Below are 18,514 nucleotides of genomic sequence, written 5' to 3' on the forward strand. Positions count from 1 at the left end.
TCTTCAAGTGTCCTTAAGAGAGTTTCTACTAGCCAAACACTGCTGGGCATGTTACAGGGCGAAATTTTAATGCAACCGCCAGATGGGGCTGTTTATGTAATAAAAGCAATTTCAGAGGCAACCTCTCACCTCCTGCTGTTCTGACCCCCCCCCAACAAAATTAATCAACATCCTTGGTTTCCTGGTGTGCTCTCCACCCTCCATTTTTTTGTATGCGAAGTGACCCAACTACATGTGCGGGGGGGGGGGGGGGGGCATCAGGCCAGCAAAGACTCCAGGTCACATCCTGCATAATAGAGCCTGCATTTAAGCAGCAGGAGTTGGACTTGATGACTCCTCAAGGTCCCTTCCAACAACTCTCCGGTTCTATTGAAGGAATGAAGGTGAGGACAGGTGATCTCACCTAGGCCCAAAGTCACCCCCCCCCAAAGCAGGCTCAAAGCTTCTCAAAGCTTTTCAAAATCATTTTCTCAGCAGCTAAGCATCAGAAACATTCTACTCTGCTGTAACAAAGGTAGGGAACAGTCCATTGTTTCTCAGGCCTTTATCATGCCTTCTGGTCTTGCTAAAGAACCACATTGCAATTTGCTTTCTGTCCGGGAACCATGCTAGAACAAGAGACTGAAACATATCTGAACACTCTGAAACTCCCCCCCCCCTTTCCTGGGAAGGGCGCCAAGAGTCCACAATAGTTCCAAGACAGCTTTCTGTACATGCTCAGGAACCTCAACATGGGGCAGGACTCCTGAGGGAGGAGAAAGGGGGAGGGAACTAGAAAGGGGTATATATGCTTGTGCACATGATTGTGAACTCGTGCATGCTTTTTGTGACTTATCACACTTGCTCCTTCTACCAGTTCATGGATGGTAGAAATAAAAGCCTTTTCTCCGAAACTATTCCTTGAGTGTCTGTTGACTCCCACTTCCCTTTCCCCAGGCGCAATATTTTTCCCACCCGAGGGCAAAGCCTCATAAGGCTACATTTCTTGGTCCGTTTGGTCCTTGAGGATAAGGGATGTGGGTTCAATGCGTCCCTGCAGTGAACAGCTCGGTTCGTGTCAGCAGTTCTAGTGCACATCCTGCCAAGTTCGTGGGAGGAATTGCAACCCGTTCCTGAGAGGACACACTGCAAGGACCAGAGAAAAAGCTATGGCCGCGCAGAAAGAAGGTACCTCGAGGAAAAAGGTAAGCTCCACAGGAATAGGTGAGAGCAAAGAGAGTTTGATCAGCTCCACCAGTAGGGCAGTAAAAGGTGCCACTGGTTTTGGTTTTGCCCAAAAAAGCAGCAAAAAGGGTGCTGCTGGGCCCCGGTCGAAATCTAAGCGCTGCCGGTTGTGGTTGGTTGTTGGTTTTGTGCCCAGAAGAAGCAGTAAAAAAAAAAAAGGTACTCTTGGGCCCCGGTCGAAGTCGTGAAGCGCTGCCGGTTGGTTGTTTGGTTTTGGTAAAAAGGGATTGGGGGAGGTGCATAGGTTTTTCTGAATGTGCGTGTGGGGACACTCCAGTGAATGTTTTGAGTGTGAGAGACGTTGGAAGCAATGTGTGGTCTGTTACTGAGTGAGAGAAATGACGTTAGGAGGAGGGAGTGTCCCAGTATCAAAAACCTGAAGAAAAAAAGAGACTTCAACACTTATGTGAAGTTCCTGACCACCCCCCATGGCTTAGGAAAAGTAGAACTGTGATTACCCGTGCCATGCCAAACTGTGCCCAGTATGGCAGCAAGTACAAGTTAGGGGAAGAAACCAGCAGTCTTGCCAGACCCTGAAGACAAAGGAGGAATAATTAGCCCCCCTCCACCCTATGCAGCAACTGCACCAGGGCTAAATGAGGTTCCCCCTACCCAACCCCCACGCAAAGAGCCTGAGGGAGAAAAGAAAGAGAAGAGGAAAGTGAGGAAGAAGGTGATAGGGAGAATGAAGAATTCAGAATTAATTTAGAATGTGGACAAGATAAATGCCCTCAGGGCAGCGGACAATACTGATGTTGCAATTGAGGCAGCTAAAACTCCACTTTGATGGCCCCACCCCACTGAGTGTACGACCCCCTGGAGTCATCCGACGCCCAGGGCCACAGACCTCCAAGCACCTTAAATCAGAATCCTTCTTTCGAAGAGGACCCGGCCAAAATAATTAGGGGTTTGATTACCCTGGCTTGAGAGCAGTACATGTGAAAAGGATCTAGGAGTCTTGGTTGACCACAAACTTGACATGAGCCAACAGTGTGACGCGGCAGCTAAAAAAGCCAATGCAATTCTGGGCTGCATCAATAGGAGTATAGCATCTAGATCAAGGGAAGTAATAGTGCCACTGTATTCTGCTCTGGTCAGACCTCACCTGGAGTACTGTGTCCAGTTCTGGGCACCACAGTTCAAGAAGGACACTGACAAACTGGAACGTGTCCAGAGGAGGGCAACCAAAATGGTCAAAGGCCTGGAAACGATGCCTTATGAGGAAAGGCTAAGGGAGCTGGGCATGTTTGCCCTGGAGAAGAGGAGGTTAAGTGGTGATATGATAGCGATGTTCAAATATATAAAAGGATGTCGCATAGAGGAGGGAGAAAGGTTGTTTTCTGCTGCTCCAGAGAAACGGACACGGAGCAATGGTTCCAAACTACAAGAAAAAAGATTCCACCTAAACATTAGGAGGAACTTCCTGACAGTGAGAGCTGTTCGACAGTGGAATTTGCTGCCAAGGAGTGTGGTGGAGTCTCCTTCTTTGGAGGTCTTTAAGCAGAGGCTTGACGACCATATGTCAGGAGTACTCTGATGGTGTTTCCTGCTTGGCAGGGGGTTGGACTCGATGGCCCTTGTGGTCTCTTCCAACTCTATGATTCTATGATTCTACCCGTGCCATGCCAAACTGTGCCCAGTATGACAGCAAGTACAAGTTAGGAAAAATAACCAGCAGTCTTGCCAGACCCAGGAAAAGAAAAGGAGGGAGGAATACTTAGCCCCCCTCCACCCTATGCAGCAACTGCACCAGGGCTAAATAAGGTTCCCCCTACCCAACCCCCAAAGCAAAGAGACTGAGGAAGAAAAGACAGGAGGAAAGAGAAGAGGAAGGTGGTATGGAGAATGAAGAATTCAGAATCAGGTGAAGTGGACAAGCAGACAGTCTGAAAGAGTGTTCCAGTATGTAGAACCTTTTAAAAGCAGAGCTGCCTCGAAGCAACACAATGCAAGAATGTGAATTGACAGAAAGAAACAGAAGGGAAGGCTTAAAGAGCCCTAGAATTACAATACTGACCATTGAGGAAATCTGCAAGATAAATGCCCTCAGGGCAGCGGACAATACTGATGTTGCAATTGAGGCAGCTAAAAAACTCCACTTTTGCTGGCCCCACCCCACCGAGTGTACGACCCCCTGGAGTCCTGGAGTCATCCGGCGCCCAGGACCACAGACCTCCAAGCACCCTAAATCTTGTCTCTCAGCAGCTCCTGTGATATAATAATGCTAATATGTGCGTACCTTGCAGGGCCGTTTTAAGGATCAATAAGATCATGTATGTGGAAGGTTGCTAGATACTACAGTATATATAAGCATAAGCAGAAAGAGTTTAGCATGAAATTCGAGTTGCTTGGGAAGGCAGGAGAGACAGCTTTAAAGGAAGAAAACAAATGGAAACACGTTTATTCATACTGGAATTTAAATTGTCGTAAACTTCCCCTGGGTTTGCTGATAAAGGGTGGGCAAGACATTAAAAACAACAACACTTATCATATGTGTGTGTTAATATACTTAACATATTTAAAGCTAATATATTTATTGAATAAATATGTATTGCCTATCTATAATAAAGTATTATTATTTTCCAAAGGGGAGGGGAGACGTCCACCCTAAGCATTTCCAAGGCAAAACGAGGAAGGAGGCGCGCGTGGAAAGCGGACAGATTTAATCCTCCGCAAAAGCTTTCCGCTCCTTCCGGCGCCTCTGGCACACCGGGACTCAGGAGGCGCAGCCGCAAAGCTCTTCACTTGCAGAACGCCTGCCTGTTAAAAAGCAGCTGTTTGCAAGCACAGGAGCCCTGACAGCGGCGCAGGAGAAAGACACGCTAGCCCTATAGTTTGCAGGTGGGGCTTCGGTGCCCCAGACCCGCCGACATTTCGGAAACTTGAGCAAGCTCGGTGCAGTTGCAACCGTGGCTGTGCGTCGGGACGCAAAGGGAGGCCCAGATCCGCCCTCTGTGATCCCCCACGGGACCCGCGGCTGGGCGGGAGCGACCTCGGCGACCCGGCTGGGCCGAGGCGGAGTTGTGCGCGCAGCCCCAGGCCGAGGGAGGAAGGCTTCCGGATCCGGGGGCGAATTGCATGGCCCCGGGGCGGAGAGTAGGAGTTTGCAAAGGGGGTTGGGGAGAGACTCGAGGAAAGCGCCCCGTTTGCCTGCCGGGGTTGGACAGAAGGGGCTCCCCATCCCCTCCGAGGCCGCTTTGCAAAGGCGCCGACTACATCTCCCATCACCCCTCGCTCACGGCGTTGCGTGCTGGGAATTGTAGTCCAAAAATTAAAGAAGCACATTGGCAAGGACTAACGGGTTTCCAGGGCAAGCCTTTCCAGGCTGGTTAAAAGGGCTTCCTCTCAGGTAAGTGAGAATTTAGGCTTGCGGACTAGCAGCTTGCGTGGACTAGGACCCTCCTTTGCAGGAAGCGCGCAGCGATTCTGAACGATCAGCTCTGCTGCTCTGAAAATCACGGCTAGACACTACGGATTTCTCTTGCTTTGACCCCGCTGATGACAACAGAAAGACCGTAGCTAGCAATGCGTGGCCAGTTGTCTGTCCGCTGCTGGAGGCTGTGGACTGAAATGCACTTCCTGATACTTGGAAGGGGAGGGCGGGGGCTGAACGACAGAAGCCCCGGGCGTGGATGTTTTGACAGGCAGCGTGGCTCATGCAAAATCTCGAATAAGAAGGAAACCAGAGCGGTTTCTATCAAACGGGGGGGGGGGGGGAACCCCCATTATGCAGGCAACTGGTGGGTTCTTAATCCCTGCAAAAATCAAAGGAATCTGAATCTGCTCTGAAGGACCTCAGGTGTGGCTGGGTTTCAGAGCAGATGTTCGAATCGCAATAGTCTCCTGTGGTTTGGGGGTGAGCTCATGCCCGTGAAGCAATCTTTTTGTGTAAGGGCATCAATCCCACGAACTCTAAGGGTGGTTTTTTTTTTGTTTTTTTGCAAAGCTGGGAGTTTCTGGATTTCAATGAGAATGAAACCATGGAAGGTTTGCTCTGTCTGTAAAAGTAGGAACAGATCTGAATTCCTATTTTGCAACCGCAAAAAACTTATTCTGAGAATTTTTAATTCCCCTACCACCACCACTTCTGCAGTCATGAGAGCTGGAAACTTAAGATGATGATGAAACTTTTCTTCCCCAGGAGGTAAAGCCCATTGACTTGCTTGCAAGTAAATCTGCTTGGTCTCGCAGACCATTGGTTTACCTACCCCTGTGCTGTATACGCTGGCCTGGTTTCCCCACAACACTAAATCATGGTGTGATGTTATATGTGAATCCTGCCCTGTGGCTTAATGATGGTTTCTTTACAAATGGTGATCTGGAGCCATGGTTTGTTGATGACTTAGGAACCTTGGTTTGTTTTAACTGTGGTTCGGTAATGCACGTAAACCTAGGAGCTTTCCTTAATTGTGATTTGTTTGACCACCCCACCCCACCCCACCCCCAAACCACAAAGGCACAAGAAGAAGAAGAAGAGAAGAGTTTGGATTTGATATCCTGCTTTATCACTACCCGAAGGAGTCTCAAAGTGGCTAACATTCTCCTTTCCCTTCCTCCCCCACAACAAACACTCTGTGAGGTGAGTGGGGCTGAGAGACTTCAAAGAAGTGTGACTAGCCCAAGGTCACCCAGGAGGAGCAGAGGAGCATGTGGAGGAGCGGAGACGCGAACCCGGCTCCCCAGATTACGAGTCTACCACTCTTAACCACTACACCACACTGGCTCTCACCACAAGGCAAGAGCATCTGGGAAGCAAGGCAAATTTGGGAGACACTAGCCATGGTTTGTCTGAACATCTGTGGGACAACTCAACCATGGCCAAGTGTTTTGTGCAAACTGTTCCTCTTCCGACAGAGAATCTGTCTCTGAGGTCTTCAGAAGGGATGAGAGAGACATGGGAGAGGGCCTTCTTGGTGTCTGCTCCCAGACTTTGGGACTCTCTTCCTAAAGATGTTAGACCGCCTCCCTCCTTGTTGCCCTTTCACTGGCAGGTGAAGGTGGATTTATTGCAACAGGCCTTCAGGAACTGACTGTTTTTAGAAAGGTCTGGTGCTGTTATGTTTTTATTGTTACCTGTATTTTTAATAGATTTTTGCTTTGGTAGTATTTTGATTGGCTTGATGGTTAAATACTATTAATGATTATCTTTTCTATTTTATCTGTGTATTTGTATTTTTCTCTGTAACATGCCTTGGGTCCCTGTCTGGGGAAAAGGCAAAATAATAATAATTTTGTTACCCAAGATTGCCTTTAATTAAAGGTGTGGTGGATTGAACTTGCAACCTCCTACATTGAGTATAGGAAACCTTTGGCCCTCCAGATATTGCAGAACTATAGTTCCCAGCAGTCCCAGCAAGTGTGGCAATGAAGCAATTAAGAAAACATCCTTTCACACTGGTTAATTGATGTCTGGTGCTGTAAACTGCTTTGATATTTTTTTTAATGATAAAGCGCTATACAAATATTTTTGTAAATAGAGATGGGCAGCAGCTACATGGGGTATAAAAGAGCTCTTAGGTTAGGGGTTGGGAACCTCAGGCCCAGGGACCAATTCTGCCCCTCCAGACCTCTCTGCCTAATCCTTGGGGTTCTTTCAGTGGTCCACCTCAGGGCCTTTTTGCCTGGTTGGAATGTGCCTTTGAACTGCGACAGTGCCTCTTTGCTTGCTTGGATAAAAGCATACTTTTTCACAGTTGGCCGCTGCCTGCTGTACAGAGGTCTGAGTCACATCTGCTACACCTCACCCACCATTGGGCTGCACCCCCACCCAGAGGAAAGTTGCTCATGGTGGAATGTGGCCCTTGAGCCTGAGTTAGGTTCTCTCACATTTCTAGTAAGGTGTTGTACCTTTCCATAACAGGGGCACGGGTGGCGCTGTGGTCTAAACCACAGAGCCTAGGGCTTGCCGATCAGAAGGTCAGCAGTTTGAATCCCGTTAAGTGCAAGTAGATAAATAGGTACTGCTCTGGCGGGAAGGTAAATGGCGATTCCGTGCGCTGCTCTGGTTCTCCAGAAGCGGCTTAGTCATGCTGGCCACATGACCCGGAAGCTGTCTGCAGACAAATGCCGGCTCCCTTGGCCAGTAAAGCGAGATGAGCGCTGCAACCCCAGAGTCGTCCATGACTGGACTTAACGGTCAGGGGTCCCTTTACCTTTACCTTTCCATATGCTTTCAAGGTGTGATCTATGCAAGATGCCTGTCAGCGTGAACGACGTCATGCAGCTCCTATGCCATGTGTCTGAAGAGCGGAAAATGAGGGCGGCCTTCAAGCATTCGGGGCGAGGAGCAGTCGTGGCTGGGGCAACTGCTTTCTTGGGAGGCTTGGTGGGCGGCCCTCCTGGCATAGCCGTCGGTAAGTGAGGCTCTCTTTCTAGCAGAGGGTCTGTTGAAGCTACCTTGCTGTTTTTCTTTAAAGCTAGCGGTTCCCAAACTTTTTGGGGCCCCACAACCCAACTTGGCTCCATAGTGGTTTGCATGGCACTATAAAATTCAAAACGGCAACAACAAATTGCACGTTTATTCCAAATCCAATTGAAACTATTTGTTTTTGGTTAATTCAACAAAGTCCATGCCCTTGGTCCAGTGATACCAGCTTTTCAAAAGTCTGATAGTCTTTTACTCTTCCAGTGCTGCCCTGCACTTGCCTCTTAACAATTCCTGGGGCAAGGGATAGTACTGCCCGCATTGGGGAACAAGCGAATTAGAATGTTAATATCCTGATTTTGCTCAAGAACAGGAAACAAAAAACCAGCCCTGCAAGATGGGGTGGCAACAATAAATCCATAGCACAAGCCTAACCACGTCTACTCAAAAATAAGGCCTGTCAAGGTCAATGGGGCTGACTCCAAGGTAAGGGTTGCAGCCTTAATAATATGCCACCAAAATGCAGCAGCAACCAATATGTGAACACCCTAAAGCCAAATTATCGTCTTCATCCCCATCAGGAGGTTTGCACCCTGGATTCTGTGCATCTGCACATGATTTGCCGCACGGGGGTGTTTGGCATTGGTGAGCAACGTGTGGCTTAAAATACATTTCTGTGCTGCTTTTTTAGGGGGCGCTGTTGGGGGCTTGCTTGGCGCCTGGATGACCTCTGGGCAATTTCAGCCCATCCCTCAGATCATCCTGGAACTGCCTCCCGTGGAGCAGCAGCGGCTGTACGACAACGCCTACGCCATCATTGGGAATTTAGACTGGACCGATACAGCACAGCTCATAGCCCTGGTCATGGGCAACAGAGCCATCCAAGACCAGCTGCTTTGCATGCTGACGAGCTACGTCACCAACGAGCTTAGAGCCGAAATCAAGTATGAAAACTAGGGTCTGATGTGAAATTGAGCGTGCTTAAGTAGACTTCTCTCCCCTCGCTTTTTTTTGGTAACATGGAGAATATCTTAAATCTGTTTGGATCAATGATTTTCCCATTGCAACTGGAGATTGTGACACTCTTATCTTCTGTTCTTCAAACCAATCTCAGACTAGTGTTTCCAGTGGTTTGATTAGCCTCTGCCTTTCTATATCGTTATCATCGCTTTAGCTGCTGTGGATACCTCCGTTTCAGGCCTCGCGTCGACTCGCGAGAGCACATGTATGCGCACATAGAGAATTATGTCCACTGGAAGTTGACCACTTGTGGCTACTAGGGCCGGCAAGTGCCTGCAGCAGTCTTGCACTGTGGTAGCTGGTTGTGTGTGTGTGTGTGTGTGTGTGAGAGAGAGAGAGAGAGAGAGAGAGAGAGAGAGTATGGTGGTGTAGTGCTGATCTATCTGGCGTCCTAACTGAATAATGCTGACAAAGGGATCATCCTGGTTTAGATGTCTCTGGTTAAATGGAGCTCACAACCGAATTCTGTTGGCTTGAATGAAGCTCGCTGCTATTATGGGATAGGCCATTCACACTGCATAGTGAAACACTTTGCCGTGTAAGCTGGGTGCATCAGAGACATCCACAGAAGTCCGAATCCACGGACACACCCACACATGGGGGAAAAACTGGCAACCCACTCATTTGTTCTATGACACAGAGCACCTTCTTTGGTAATGCTAATGGTGGTGCTTAACTAGCTAGCCAAGGCCATTACCTTAATATAGGGGTTTGGCAAGCTTGCTCCCTTATACCTTCAACCCACACAGATACGGGATCCTAAGAACTGGAAGGGGCTCAGGGCATCATCCAGAGTGACCCCACCCCACACCCACAACAACATATATAGGGATGGCTGCCTGTTCTTCATCGGCATCTCACATTGATGCTGAAGGTGCTACTCTGCCACTATGAGTAGTAGCTATTGATACCCCTCCATTAATTTATCTAATTCTTTTTTTTTATGGTCATTGTTACATCTCATGGAAGTGAGTTCCACTGATTAACTAGTTACTATCTGGAAGGGGGGGGAACACATTTTCTTTTGTCTACCCTGAATCTTCCAATTTTCATGTATTTATTTCATAAAATTTATACACCGCTTGATTGTAAAACCTCAAAAGTGGTTTACAATTTTTTTTTTAATCAAGTAAAAATCACAACAATACTTTAAAGCATAAAGTCAAAATAGCAAAATGCTAATATTCATCTCTACTTTCTAAGCACCTGGGTATGGTTGTCTAAATAAATTATTATTTTTTAAAGCAGGCACCGAATACAGTACAGTAAAGGCGCCTACTTGATATCAAGAGGCAGGGAGTTCCAAAGTATAAATGCTAAATGATAAAGTTCTTGCAAATGCGGAATGGGTATTACGTGGCACCTATCGTGCCAGTTCTGCTGATTGAAGTTGATGATGGGGAACATGGGATAAGGTGATCCAGTAGGTATATGTTCAACTTTATCGGATGGTTCCCTGGTTCTAGTATATGAGAAACAGAAAAAACTTCTCGAAGAACGTAAGAAGAGCCTGCTGGACCAGACCAGCATCCCATCTAGTCCTGCGTCCTATTCTCACAGTTGCCAACCAGATGCCTCAAGGGGAAAACCCACAAGCAGGACCCGACCACTAGGACCTTCTCCCCTCCTGTGGTTTCCAGCAACTGGTACCCAGATGCATTGCTGCCTCTGTCAATAGAGGCGGAGCAATCATGGCTAGTAGCCATTGACAGCCCTCTCCTCCTCTCAATCAATTTTTTCCAAGGTGGCGGTCTGGCATGGCCCCTGGTGCTGGAATCCTAGGACTGTGCCATTAGGGACTTTTGCTACTTTAAAAATCAACCATGTTTCCTTTTGCTGTCAGAGAAAAATAAAACTTTGAAGCCTCAAGGTGCCTTTTTTGAAGCTGCAACGTACAGAGCCAATAATGTAGCATTATCTTAGTTTTATGTGTGTGTTGGAAATAAATAAATTATCATACTGAAACTCAGAAGTAGATCTGTTTTTTTAAAACTATTATATAGTGTGTGTTTGCATGACAGCTGATTTACCTGCCTTTGGAGACAAAAACACACACTTAAAAGCCACGTGTGATACAGATCTGTTTGAGTCTGCCCTGGCTTGAAATTTGGGTAGAATGCACACAGCCTCACTTTCAATTCTAATTGCATAGGAACATAGAAAGCTGACTTATACTGAGTCAGGCTATTAGTTCATCTAGATCAGTATTGCTTACAGCTCTCCAGGGTTTCAGACAGGGAATCTTGTGGTCATGGAGGGTGCCTTTTCCAAAGGCCCTCCTAAACCTGGAGCCAGATGCTCGGATTGAGTTCTAAGCAGACTGGGTTAGCAGTGGCGTTACTTTATCCCCAGCTAATGGACAGTTGTGGTATGGGGCATGGCAGAACAGCCAGGGAGTGGCAGTCATCCTCCCATCGTTGAGTTAACAAGCACCCATCCAGTGCATAGGATTAGACTGGATTCAGGTCCTTTTCTTGTCTATTTGTGGTGGCCATATTTGGCAGAGGATCAAAGGCCCAAAGCAACCCATTGAGTCAATTGTTTTCAACATCACACTTCTGGATAATGGCTCCACCAACATGCAGTCAGCACCAAGCTGCTGGTGGTTGCAGGAACTCCTTTAAGTAAAGCTGAAATTCTGGGTTCATTTACCTGGTGGTAAACCTCACTGAAAACACTAGAATTTCTGAGTAGGGAGTGGGGGAGAAATTCAATTCAGTTTGCTTTGAAAGGTGAAGTTGCTTCATTCACACTTTTCCCAAAACAAGATGTGAACAGAAATGCAGCCATCATTTGATATTTACACTTCTCCGAATTTTCCAGTGCAGTTCTCGATCCAAGTACAGTGGTACCTCAGTTTAAGAATGATTTGGTTTACAAACTCCTCAAAACCGGAAATAGTGTCTTGGTTTGAGAACTTTACCTTGGTCTAAGAACATAATCTGAACGGTGGAAGGGCACTGGCAGGCCTCAGGGAAAGTGCACCTCAGTTTAAGAACGGTTTTGGTTTAAGAATGGACTTCCAGAACGGATTAAGTTCGTAAACTGAGGTACCACTGTAATGTGCACAAAAATACTTACACTGGCGTAAAGTATGCTTTACAGTTAGTGGAAATAACACCCCAATATGTGTTGTGTTAGGCAAAATTGCATGCTAAAATGTGTATGTTTTGGAGAAACTGGCACTCAATTGCTGGTGTGTTTGTGTGTGTGTGTTTTGAGGGGGGCTTTATTTTTGCAAACTGTTGTGGAAATGTGGACAGCTGAATTTAAGATGGGGAAAGCAATGAACTGAGAAAACTGACGTATTCTCCCATCCCTACCTCTGAGCAAACATGCTTTAGGATTACACTGTAAGCCTTTCTAATTCTAACACATATAGGAGATCCTTCTTTTGAAACACCCTATTTCACCAGCCCATCCATAAAACGAAATGTTTTAACGACTGATCATCTGGGGCCTGCAATTATGTGAGTGGCTGATGTGAAATCATGAGGCTGTAATGGACTGGGGAGGGGGGAGGGAGAGAACCACCTAATTTAGGTAATACTGAGCTAGTAGTCTGACTGGAATAAGTGGTGGTGGGTTACCCAACAGACAGACCAACCATGAGCTTAGTGCACCAGCAAAGCAGGGGCTCCCTGACCCCACAAAAAACTCCCAACGTTCTGAAGGAATTTGGCATATGATATTTCAAAGGGAGGAAATCATCAAAGTAGTCATTGGGAAAGATTTATTACACCTACTTACACGCCACTAGATTTTTCTGTTCTCTTTTTATTACTTATCCCACCTGTACCAGAGACCATCCTGTCAACACAGATGGAAATACTGTAATGGGAAGAAATCAGATCCTGTCAAGCTTAGTAATAAATTGTTTTAGCATTAAATATTTATTCTTATGAGTTATACAAACTTTGTTTCTTTCTCCTTTCTAATCTATATATGCAGAAAAACAGAATACGCTGTGTAAGTTGTTTTGTTTATTGTTTTTATTTTGAATTGCATATGGAGAGCGGGGAGATGCCATAATCTTTTCAGCGCCTAGGGCTTCAAAAGCCAGCTTCCTGTGTTACACCAGAAGGATGGCGATTGGGCAGTTAAGCAAAAGGCTCCATGGGTCAGGTGAGTCTGAGGAAGTACTTGATTAGGCAAGTGGGAAAGGGGTGGCACCATCAAGGCCTTCGGCAAGATAATTCCAAATCGGCAAGACAGGGCTGGTGGGATTGCTTGAGGACGGAAGAAACCTCTGGACTGAGGAGCCTGGTGAAGTCTAAAGAGCAAAGGTAAGACTCTAGAGACCAGTGAAGATATTGGAAGTGGGGGAGCTAACAGCAGCATGGCTGAGGACTGAGTGGCTCCAATGTAAGGCTGAAGACTTTGTGCTGGATGCAGGAACAGGCAAGAAGTCAATGTAGGGTTTGATTTAAGGAGGTGGGGCTTTCTACAAAGCTGCTCAGGCCCAACCTTGATTGGGTCAGCAAAGAGGAGCACCTGTTTTTGAAAAACTGAAAGTGGGGTTTTCTACAAAGCTGCTCAGGTTCATTTCCTCATTTGCATCCTGAATTAGAAGAACCATCTGCTGAAGTGGTCCAGTTTGTGGAAATATTGTAGCCAAAGAAGTTTTCTTTAGGAGTCAGGCAATTGGGTAAGTGATATTGTAACCCTCTGAAGCTATTAATATTACGGTACTTTTGTGTTTCCTGAACATATTTACTTGGAAGTGAGGCCCTCTGACTTCAATGAGGGTTTCATCCCTGTAAATGTGCTGCTATCTTAGCTATTGACCTTAACCTCTTTAATGGGCTTTCTGTTAAAGGAAACAAGATAGGATTTGTTATTTATTGAGGCACAAAGAGGGAAGGGAGATTTGTTTGGCTTAGTTTCACCTTTTCAGATTATATTTCTTTTTGAGTGTTCTTGATTATAGCAAATAAAAACACGCCCATACCCTGACAACTAATTCTCTTACTAAATCGCAAAGGTTGCAGTCTTACCTGCAGTTGGGCGTAAGCCCCCATGAACTGTGTTGTAAGACTGTAAATTAAATGGAGCCATGGGGTGTGAGAAGCCTCGAAAAGATGAGAACCATAAGGCAATATACACCTTTTTGGCACCAGTATAAATGGGTTATTGTCTGCAATGTTGGGTTTTGTATGCCAGTCTAAACAAGGGATGGTATTCAGTGCTTGTCCTGCTCAGAGGAGAATCATTGAAGTTAATAGACATGCCTCACTTCATTCATGAAGTTCAGTGGGCCTTCTCCAAGTAGGACTTAGTTGAGTACAATGCAAGAAGCAGATTTCTAGGTCTGTGGTTGCAAGAGAGAAAAGCATGGCAAATATGACCAGCTATATTCATCCCAAGCAATGTGGTTCAGTACCACATTGGGAAGAGTCATGAGACTTGCTCAGCAGCAGATACTGTGGGGTGTCTAGAAGAAAAAGGCTCTCATTTTAGAGGGCTTGTTTTGCATGCAGAAGGTCCCAGATTCAGCTCCCAGCATCTCCAAGCAGGGCTGGAGATGTGTCAAGTCATTCCTAGATGTGCCAAATCACCTGACTCTGTGTATGGCAGCATCTTGTGGGCATGCTCATTGAAGTGGATCTTCCTTTCTGCTTTCAAGGTATAAGCCAGACATGTCGCCAATTGCCGTGAATGAGATGATGCAGCTTCTGGGCCGACTATCTGATATATGGGGAATGAAGGCTGCCACCAAGCAACCCAAACGAGTTGCCCTTGCGGCAGGTTTGGGGGCCCTGTTTGGGGGCTTGTTGACCGGACCAGTTGGCATTCCAGTAGGTAAGTATGTGCTTCCTTATGAACCGGAAATCTCAGTGCAAAATTGCCTTGCCTATTCAATTAAAGCGGTAGTGAATGGGTATGGAGGCATACATGTTATGGTTAGCGCTGGGGAAGGGCCGTGGCTCAGTGGTAGAGCATCTGCCTTGCAGGCAGAAGGTTCTTGGTTCAATCCCTGGAAACTCCAGTTAGGGCTGTCCGAAGCCCTGGAGAGCTGCTGCCAATCAGTGTAGAAGATAATACTGAGCAAGATGGACCCATGGTTTGACTTAGTATAAGGCAGTTTCCTGTGTCCCTGTCCAGGAAGGAGTCTTAACTCCTTTCATGGACAATCACCCAGAATTAATGGCAGTCAAAGACCTGGTTCACACATCACAGTGAGCCCAAACGATTATCTACTCCGAGTGCTGCTTGGTTTCTCCCTGGTCCTTTTAGCTTGGCAGCTAAGCCCTGCTCAGTGTGTTGTCCTAACCCAGGATCATGGTTCATCTCTCTCTTCCTTACCCACAATCTGTAGCTGCCCGTGGTTCAGAAGGAGAGTGTGCCACCATGATTCTGGGTTTGGACAACATGCTACGCTAGGGCCAGGGAACCTTTGGTGCAATGTCTTGTCCTTCTGAGGTTCTACAGAGTGAGAGCTGTAGCTCAGTGGTTGAGCACTTGCCAGACAGAGAGACAGAAATGTCCCATGTGCAATATCTAACATTGGTGGTTGACATCTGTTGGGACTGGTAAAGCAGAATGCAAGGCAATCAACAGCAAGTGGAGACAATGAAATGTAGAGCCATTCCAGGACTGGTTGAAAGAAAGGTGGATATTTGCTGGTGGGGCAGTGCCCCATTCTCCCTAACAGGCCAGCCTCCACTGTACCCCTTCTGTTAATAGCCTAATGGATTGGCTACAGTAGAGTCCTAGTCACGTAGACCACTTAGAGAATCTTTTCTTCTTCTAATTAAGCGGTATATATAAATCTTGCTAATTTCTTTTTTTAAATGAGGGGTTAACTCTTAAGAGCCAAGAAGAGAGAATCCAGTTCGGGGTATATAGACCCTGAAGGAGATCAGTGTTAAATATGCTAATGTCCATTGGACACTGGGAGGGGCCGGCCTCTCCAGAGACAGGTGTTCAGTTGATGTAGCCCACTTCTGATGGGGGCAGAGACACCTCCCTCATCACCTAGATCCAGAAGGCACCAAAAGAGGAAAGAATAGATCAGGCATAGGCAAACTCCGGCCCTCCAAATGTTTGGGGCTACAATTCCCATCATCCCTAGTTAACAGGACCAGTGGTCAGGGATGATGGGAATTGTAGTCTCAAAACATCTGGAGGGCCAGAGTTTGCCTATGCCTGGAATAGATGAATCCACCTAAGTGAGAGATTGCAGAAACGCTTGCTACACTAAGCTGAGCCTGCCTCATTCCTATATATAGGATAGCAAGGGCGTGTGTCAGTATCAGAGCAACATTCAAAGCTTTGGGAGGCAGATCACCTGCCCTTGTTGTAGATGCATGCAGAATTAATTATGTGTATTGCCCTGTATTAGGTTAAGCTAGCAATTTGCATGTATATTGTGGTGATCTAAACATTAAATCCTATTGGAAGGCTCCTTCTTCAAGTCCTTGTTCCTCAGCAACTGGGAACCAGGACAGAATCCTTGTATGAAATGAAACATTCCAAGGCAGGGTCCTCTGGGCTCTGATCTTCACCTATACCAGAAGACAAAGGGTGTGTGTGTTGTGTGTACCTGTGCATGTGCAGCTGGGGCAGCCCAGCCAGATGGGCATATATATTTATTATTATTAATGCATAGATGTACCAGAACTCTTGAATCTGCAAAAGATTTTCTGGATTGGGCTGCAAAGCTTTCAAAGCAGGATGGCTTACAAAACAATACTTTTCTCTGTGTGGCTTTTCTAGGGGGTACAGTTGGTGGCTTGGTCGGCTCCCAGATGACAGCTGGACAATTTAAGCCTGCCCGTCAAATTATTCGGGAAATGCCTCCCGCAAAGCAGCAGCAACTGTACAAGATAGCCTTTCGAGTCATCCAGGACATGGAGTGGCCGAACGTGGCACAGCTCATGAACCTGATCATGGAGGACGTAGCCATACAAGAGCAACTGATTGGGGTGGTGATGGACTATCTCGCCAATGAACTCAAAGCCGAAATCAAGTTTGACAAAACGAAACCTTGACGAAACCAATGTGTGTGCATTCAGAAGCGGATGCCGGATGAAGATACCACCAGCCTCACAGGGAATGTGTGGTGCAGGTCCTAGGCTAAGCAGGCACCAAACATTTAAAGCATTTGACTTTCCCCCAAAATAATCCTGGGAACTGTAGCTTTTAAAAGGTTGCTACGGAATTATAGCTCTGCGATGAGTCAACTACAGTTCCCAGGTTTACTTTGGGAGAAAGTGGAGTCCTTTAAATGTGTGGCGTGTACACAGCTCTAGGTGTGGGCTGCCTTTTGTCTCCCATTTTTATCCTTATATGCTTGCTTTCTTCCATTTCCCCACTAATCTTGATTAGAAAAAGAAAAGTTCAGAATTGGAATGTGCCTTTTTGAAACAGAGTGCCAAGAACATAGAAAAAACTGTTTCCATCCCTCCTTAGCAGCTGAATTCAAATAAATCTGCCCCTTGTGAGCTTTGGTGTGATTGCGTTTTAAAAACTGTTTACAAGTCTCCTGAGTAGGGATGAGGGGAAAATTCGAGTTTTCTTTCATTTTAATGGAATCTGCATTTTAATTTGCGTTCCAGAACTAGTATGTGAGCTATCCTTCGAAATTTGCTTCTCACAATTTTGTGATGAAGTTCTCTAGCCAGCCAGCCAATGTATGCAAAAATGCATATATTAGTCAAAATTGCATAGCAAAATATTTATTAGGGGAAATCCACACTAAAATGCTTGCAAATGCAGGCAAGGCACATTGGACAGCCTCCTGTGATGTAAATATGGGTCTGGCTGTAGACTGGGGGAGTGACTGTAGCTCCAGTGTTCGATTGCTCTCATCTCCAGGTACAAGGGTCCTGTTATCCAGGCTACAAAACACTTCTGAAAGCTGCTTTCAACCAGAGCAGAGAACCCTTCGGGAGATGAGCTATGGTCATTTGTCTCTGAACCAAAGCAGACATGGTGATAAAAAACAATTGCTGCTGCTGGTGCAGAGGAGGGATTTTAACCCTTTTCTTCCCTGCTGTGGTCATGATAAGAATGGCTCCTGTGAAGCTGTTGTTTGCATGGGAGCAAAGCTCCCTTTGGCATCACACATATGCCAGACAGAAGTAGTGGACAGAGTGCAGGGCTAGGACTTGGGAGAAACCAGGATCTGAATTCCCCACTTGGCCATGAAACTCACAACATCGGGATGAGGATTTGGAGGTGAAGCCGAATGCTTCATGGACCAAGATGGCTTTGAGGAAGAATTTGATAAAGCAGTGGTTGGGGGATTTCAAGGAGAGACTTCTAGGAAGTAGCTGAGGAGTGAGGAAACCATTGAACTGAGGAGTGGGGTGAAGCTAGAGGAGCAAAGGAGAGACTTATGAAGATGTTAAGGCAGAGAGATAGGAGGGCCCCCCCTTTTCCAATAACTTATGTATAAGGTGGTATGACTTTACTGACTCAGTTTCTGAAGTCCAATATGGGCTAAAGGGTAAGCAGAGCCTTCCAGGATTTAGTGCAGGCATTGCACATATGCCAGAGTGATGTAGTGGAATAGAGTGCTGGGCTAGGACCTGGCAGAGACCAAGGTTCAAATCACTCAGCCATGAAGTTCACTGGGTGACCCTGGGCCAGTCACTGCCATTCTTCACCTAATCTTACCTCACGGGGCAGGGGGGCAGGTTGTGTGGATTAAATGGGGAGGGGGAGAACCATGTACACCACCCTGAGCTCCTTGGTGAGACCTTTTTGTAGGTCCAAGGAAGACACCTTGCATCAACTCCAAAGCTTCGTCCATGATGGAGCTGATGGCACAGCATTTCTGAGCACATCTGCCCAGGTCTCAGTTACACATGTCAGGTTGTCCCTCTCATTGACAATCAATTCATGAGGGCATTAGCTGGAACATGTGCAGAGGTCGGCAATCAAGATGCTCAAGGGTCT

At 46.5% G+C, this 18,514-nt stretch overlaps 2 protein-coding genes across 6 annotated transcripts; both read left to right on the forward strand.

Annotated features, from left to right (window-relative positions):
• Window positions 1-649: 649 nt before the first annotated feature.
• Window positions 650-10,573, forward strand: LOC310849825 (protein C19orf12 homolog). Of its 3 annotated transcripts, XR_014567107.1 has the most exons (4): window positions 4,239-4,573; window positions 7,402-7,577; window positions 8,280-8,930; window positions 8,968-10,573. XR_014567107.1 is itself a non-coding variant. In XM_083750577.1 (3 exons), the coding sequence occupies exons 2-3, from the start codon at window positions 7,418-7,420 to the stop codon at window positions 8,543-8,545; spliced, it is 426 nt and encodes a 141-aa protein (XP_083606703.1). In that variant the 5' UTR covers window positions 650-1,184; window positions 7,402-7,417; the 3' UTR covers window positions 8,546-10,573. The 3 variants fall into 3 exon arrangements, 2 of the variants coding, with proteins under 2 accessions (XP_083606703.1, XP_083606702.1); XM_083750577.1 differs by lacking the exon at window positions 4,239-4,573 and adding an exon at window positions 650-1,184 and having other exon boundaries at window positions 8,280-10,573; XM_083750576.1 differs by having other exon boundaries at window positions 3,975-4,573; window positions 8,280-10,573.
• Window positions 8,966-17,055, forward strand: LOC310849824 (protein C19orf12 homolog). Of its 3 annotated transcripts, XR_014567106.1 has the most exons (4): window positions 8,966-10,786; window positions 10,846-14,410; window positions 16,328-16,686; window positions 16,808-17,055. XR_014567106.1 is itself a non-coding variant. In XM_083750574.1 (3 exons), the coding sequence occupies exons 2-3, from the start codon at window positions 14,248-14,250 to the stop codon at window positions 16,600-16,602; spliced, it is 438 nt and encodes a 145-aa protein (XP_083606700.1). In that variant the 5' UTR covers window positions 8,968-10,786; window positions 10,846-14,247; the 3' UTR covers window positions 16,603-17,055. The 3 variants fall into 3 exon arrangements, 2 of the variants coding, with proteins under 2 accessions (XP_083606700.1, XP_083606701.1); XM_083750574.1 differs by having other exon boundaries at window positions 8,968-10,786; window positions 16,328-17,055; XM_083750575.1 differs by lacking the exon at window positions 8,966-10,786 and having other exon boundaries at window positions 12,689-13,256; window positions 14,235-14,410; window positions 16,328-17,055.
• Window positions 17,056-18,514: the final 1,459 nt, after the last annotated feature.

The sequence above is a fragment of the Podarcis gaigeae genome (assembly GCF_964106915.1).
Source record: "Podarcis gaigeae genome assembly, chromosome: 8".
In the NCBI taxonomy this organism is placed as follows: domain Eukaryota; kingdom Metazoa; phylum Chordata; class Lepidosauria; order Squamata; family Lacertidae; genus Podarcis; species Podarcis gaigeae.

Bases quoted from the DNA above. Each gene is read 5' to 3' on its own strand.
- LOC310849825 (XM_083750577.1), top strand. From the start codon at position 7,418: ATGCCTGTCAGCGTGAACGACGTCATGCAGCTCCTATGCCATGTGTCT. The intron at 7,578-8,279 runs GTAAGTGAGGCT...CTGCTTTTTTAG, and splicing joins CCCTCCTGGCATAGCCGTCG to GGGGCGCTGTTGGGGGCTTG.
- LOC310849824 (XM_083750574.1), top strand. From the start codon at position 14,248: ATGTCGCCAATTGCCGTGAATGAGATGATGCAGCTTCTGGGCCGACTA. The intron at 14,411-16,327 runs GTAAGTATGTGC...TGGCTTTTCTAG, and splicing joins ACCAGTTGGCATTCCAGTAG to GGGGTACAGTTGGTGGCTTG.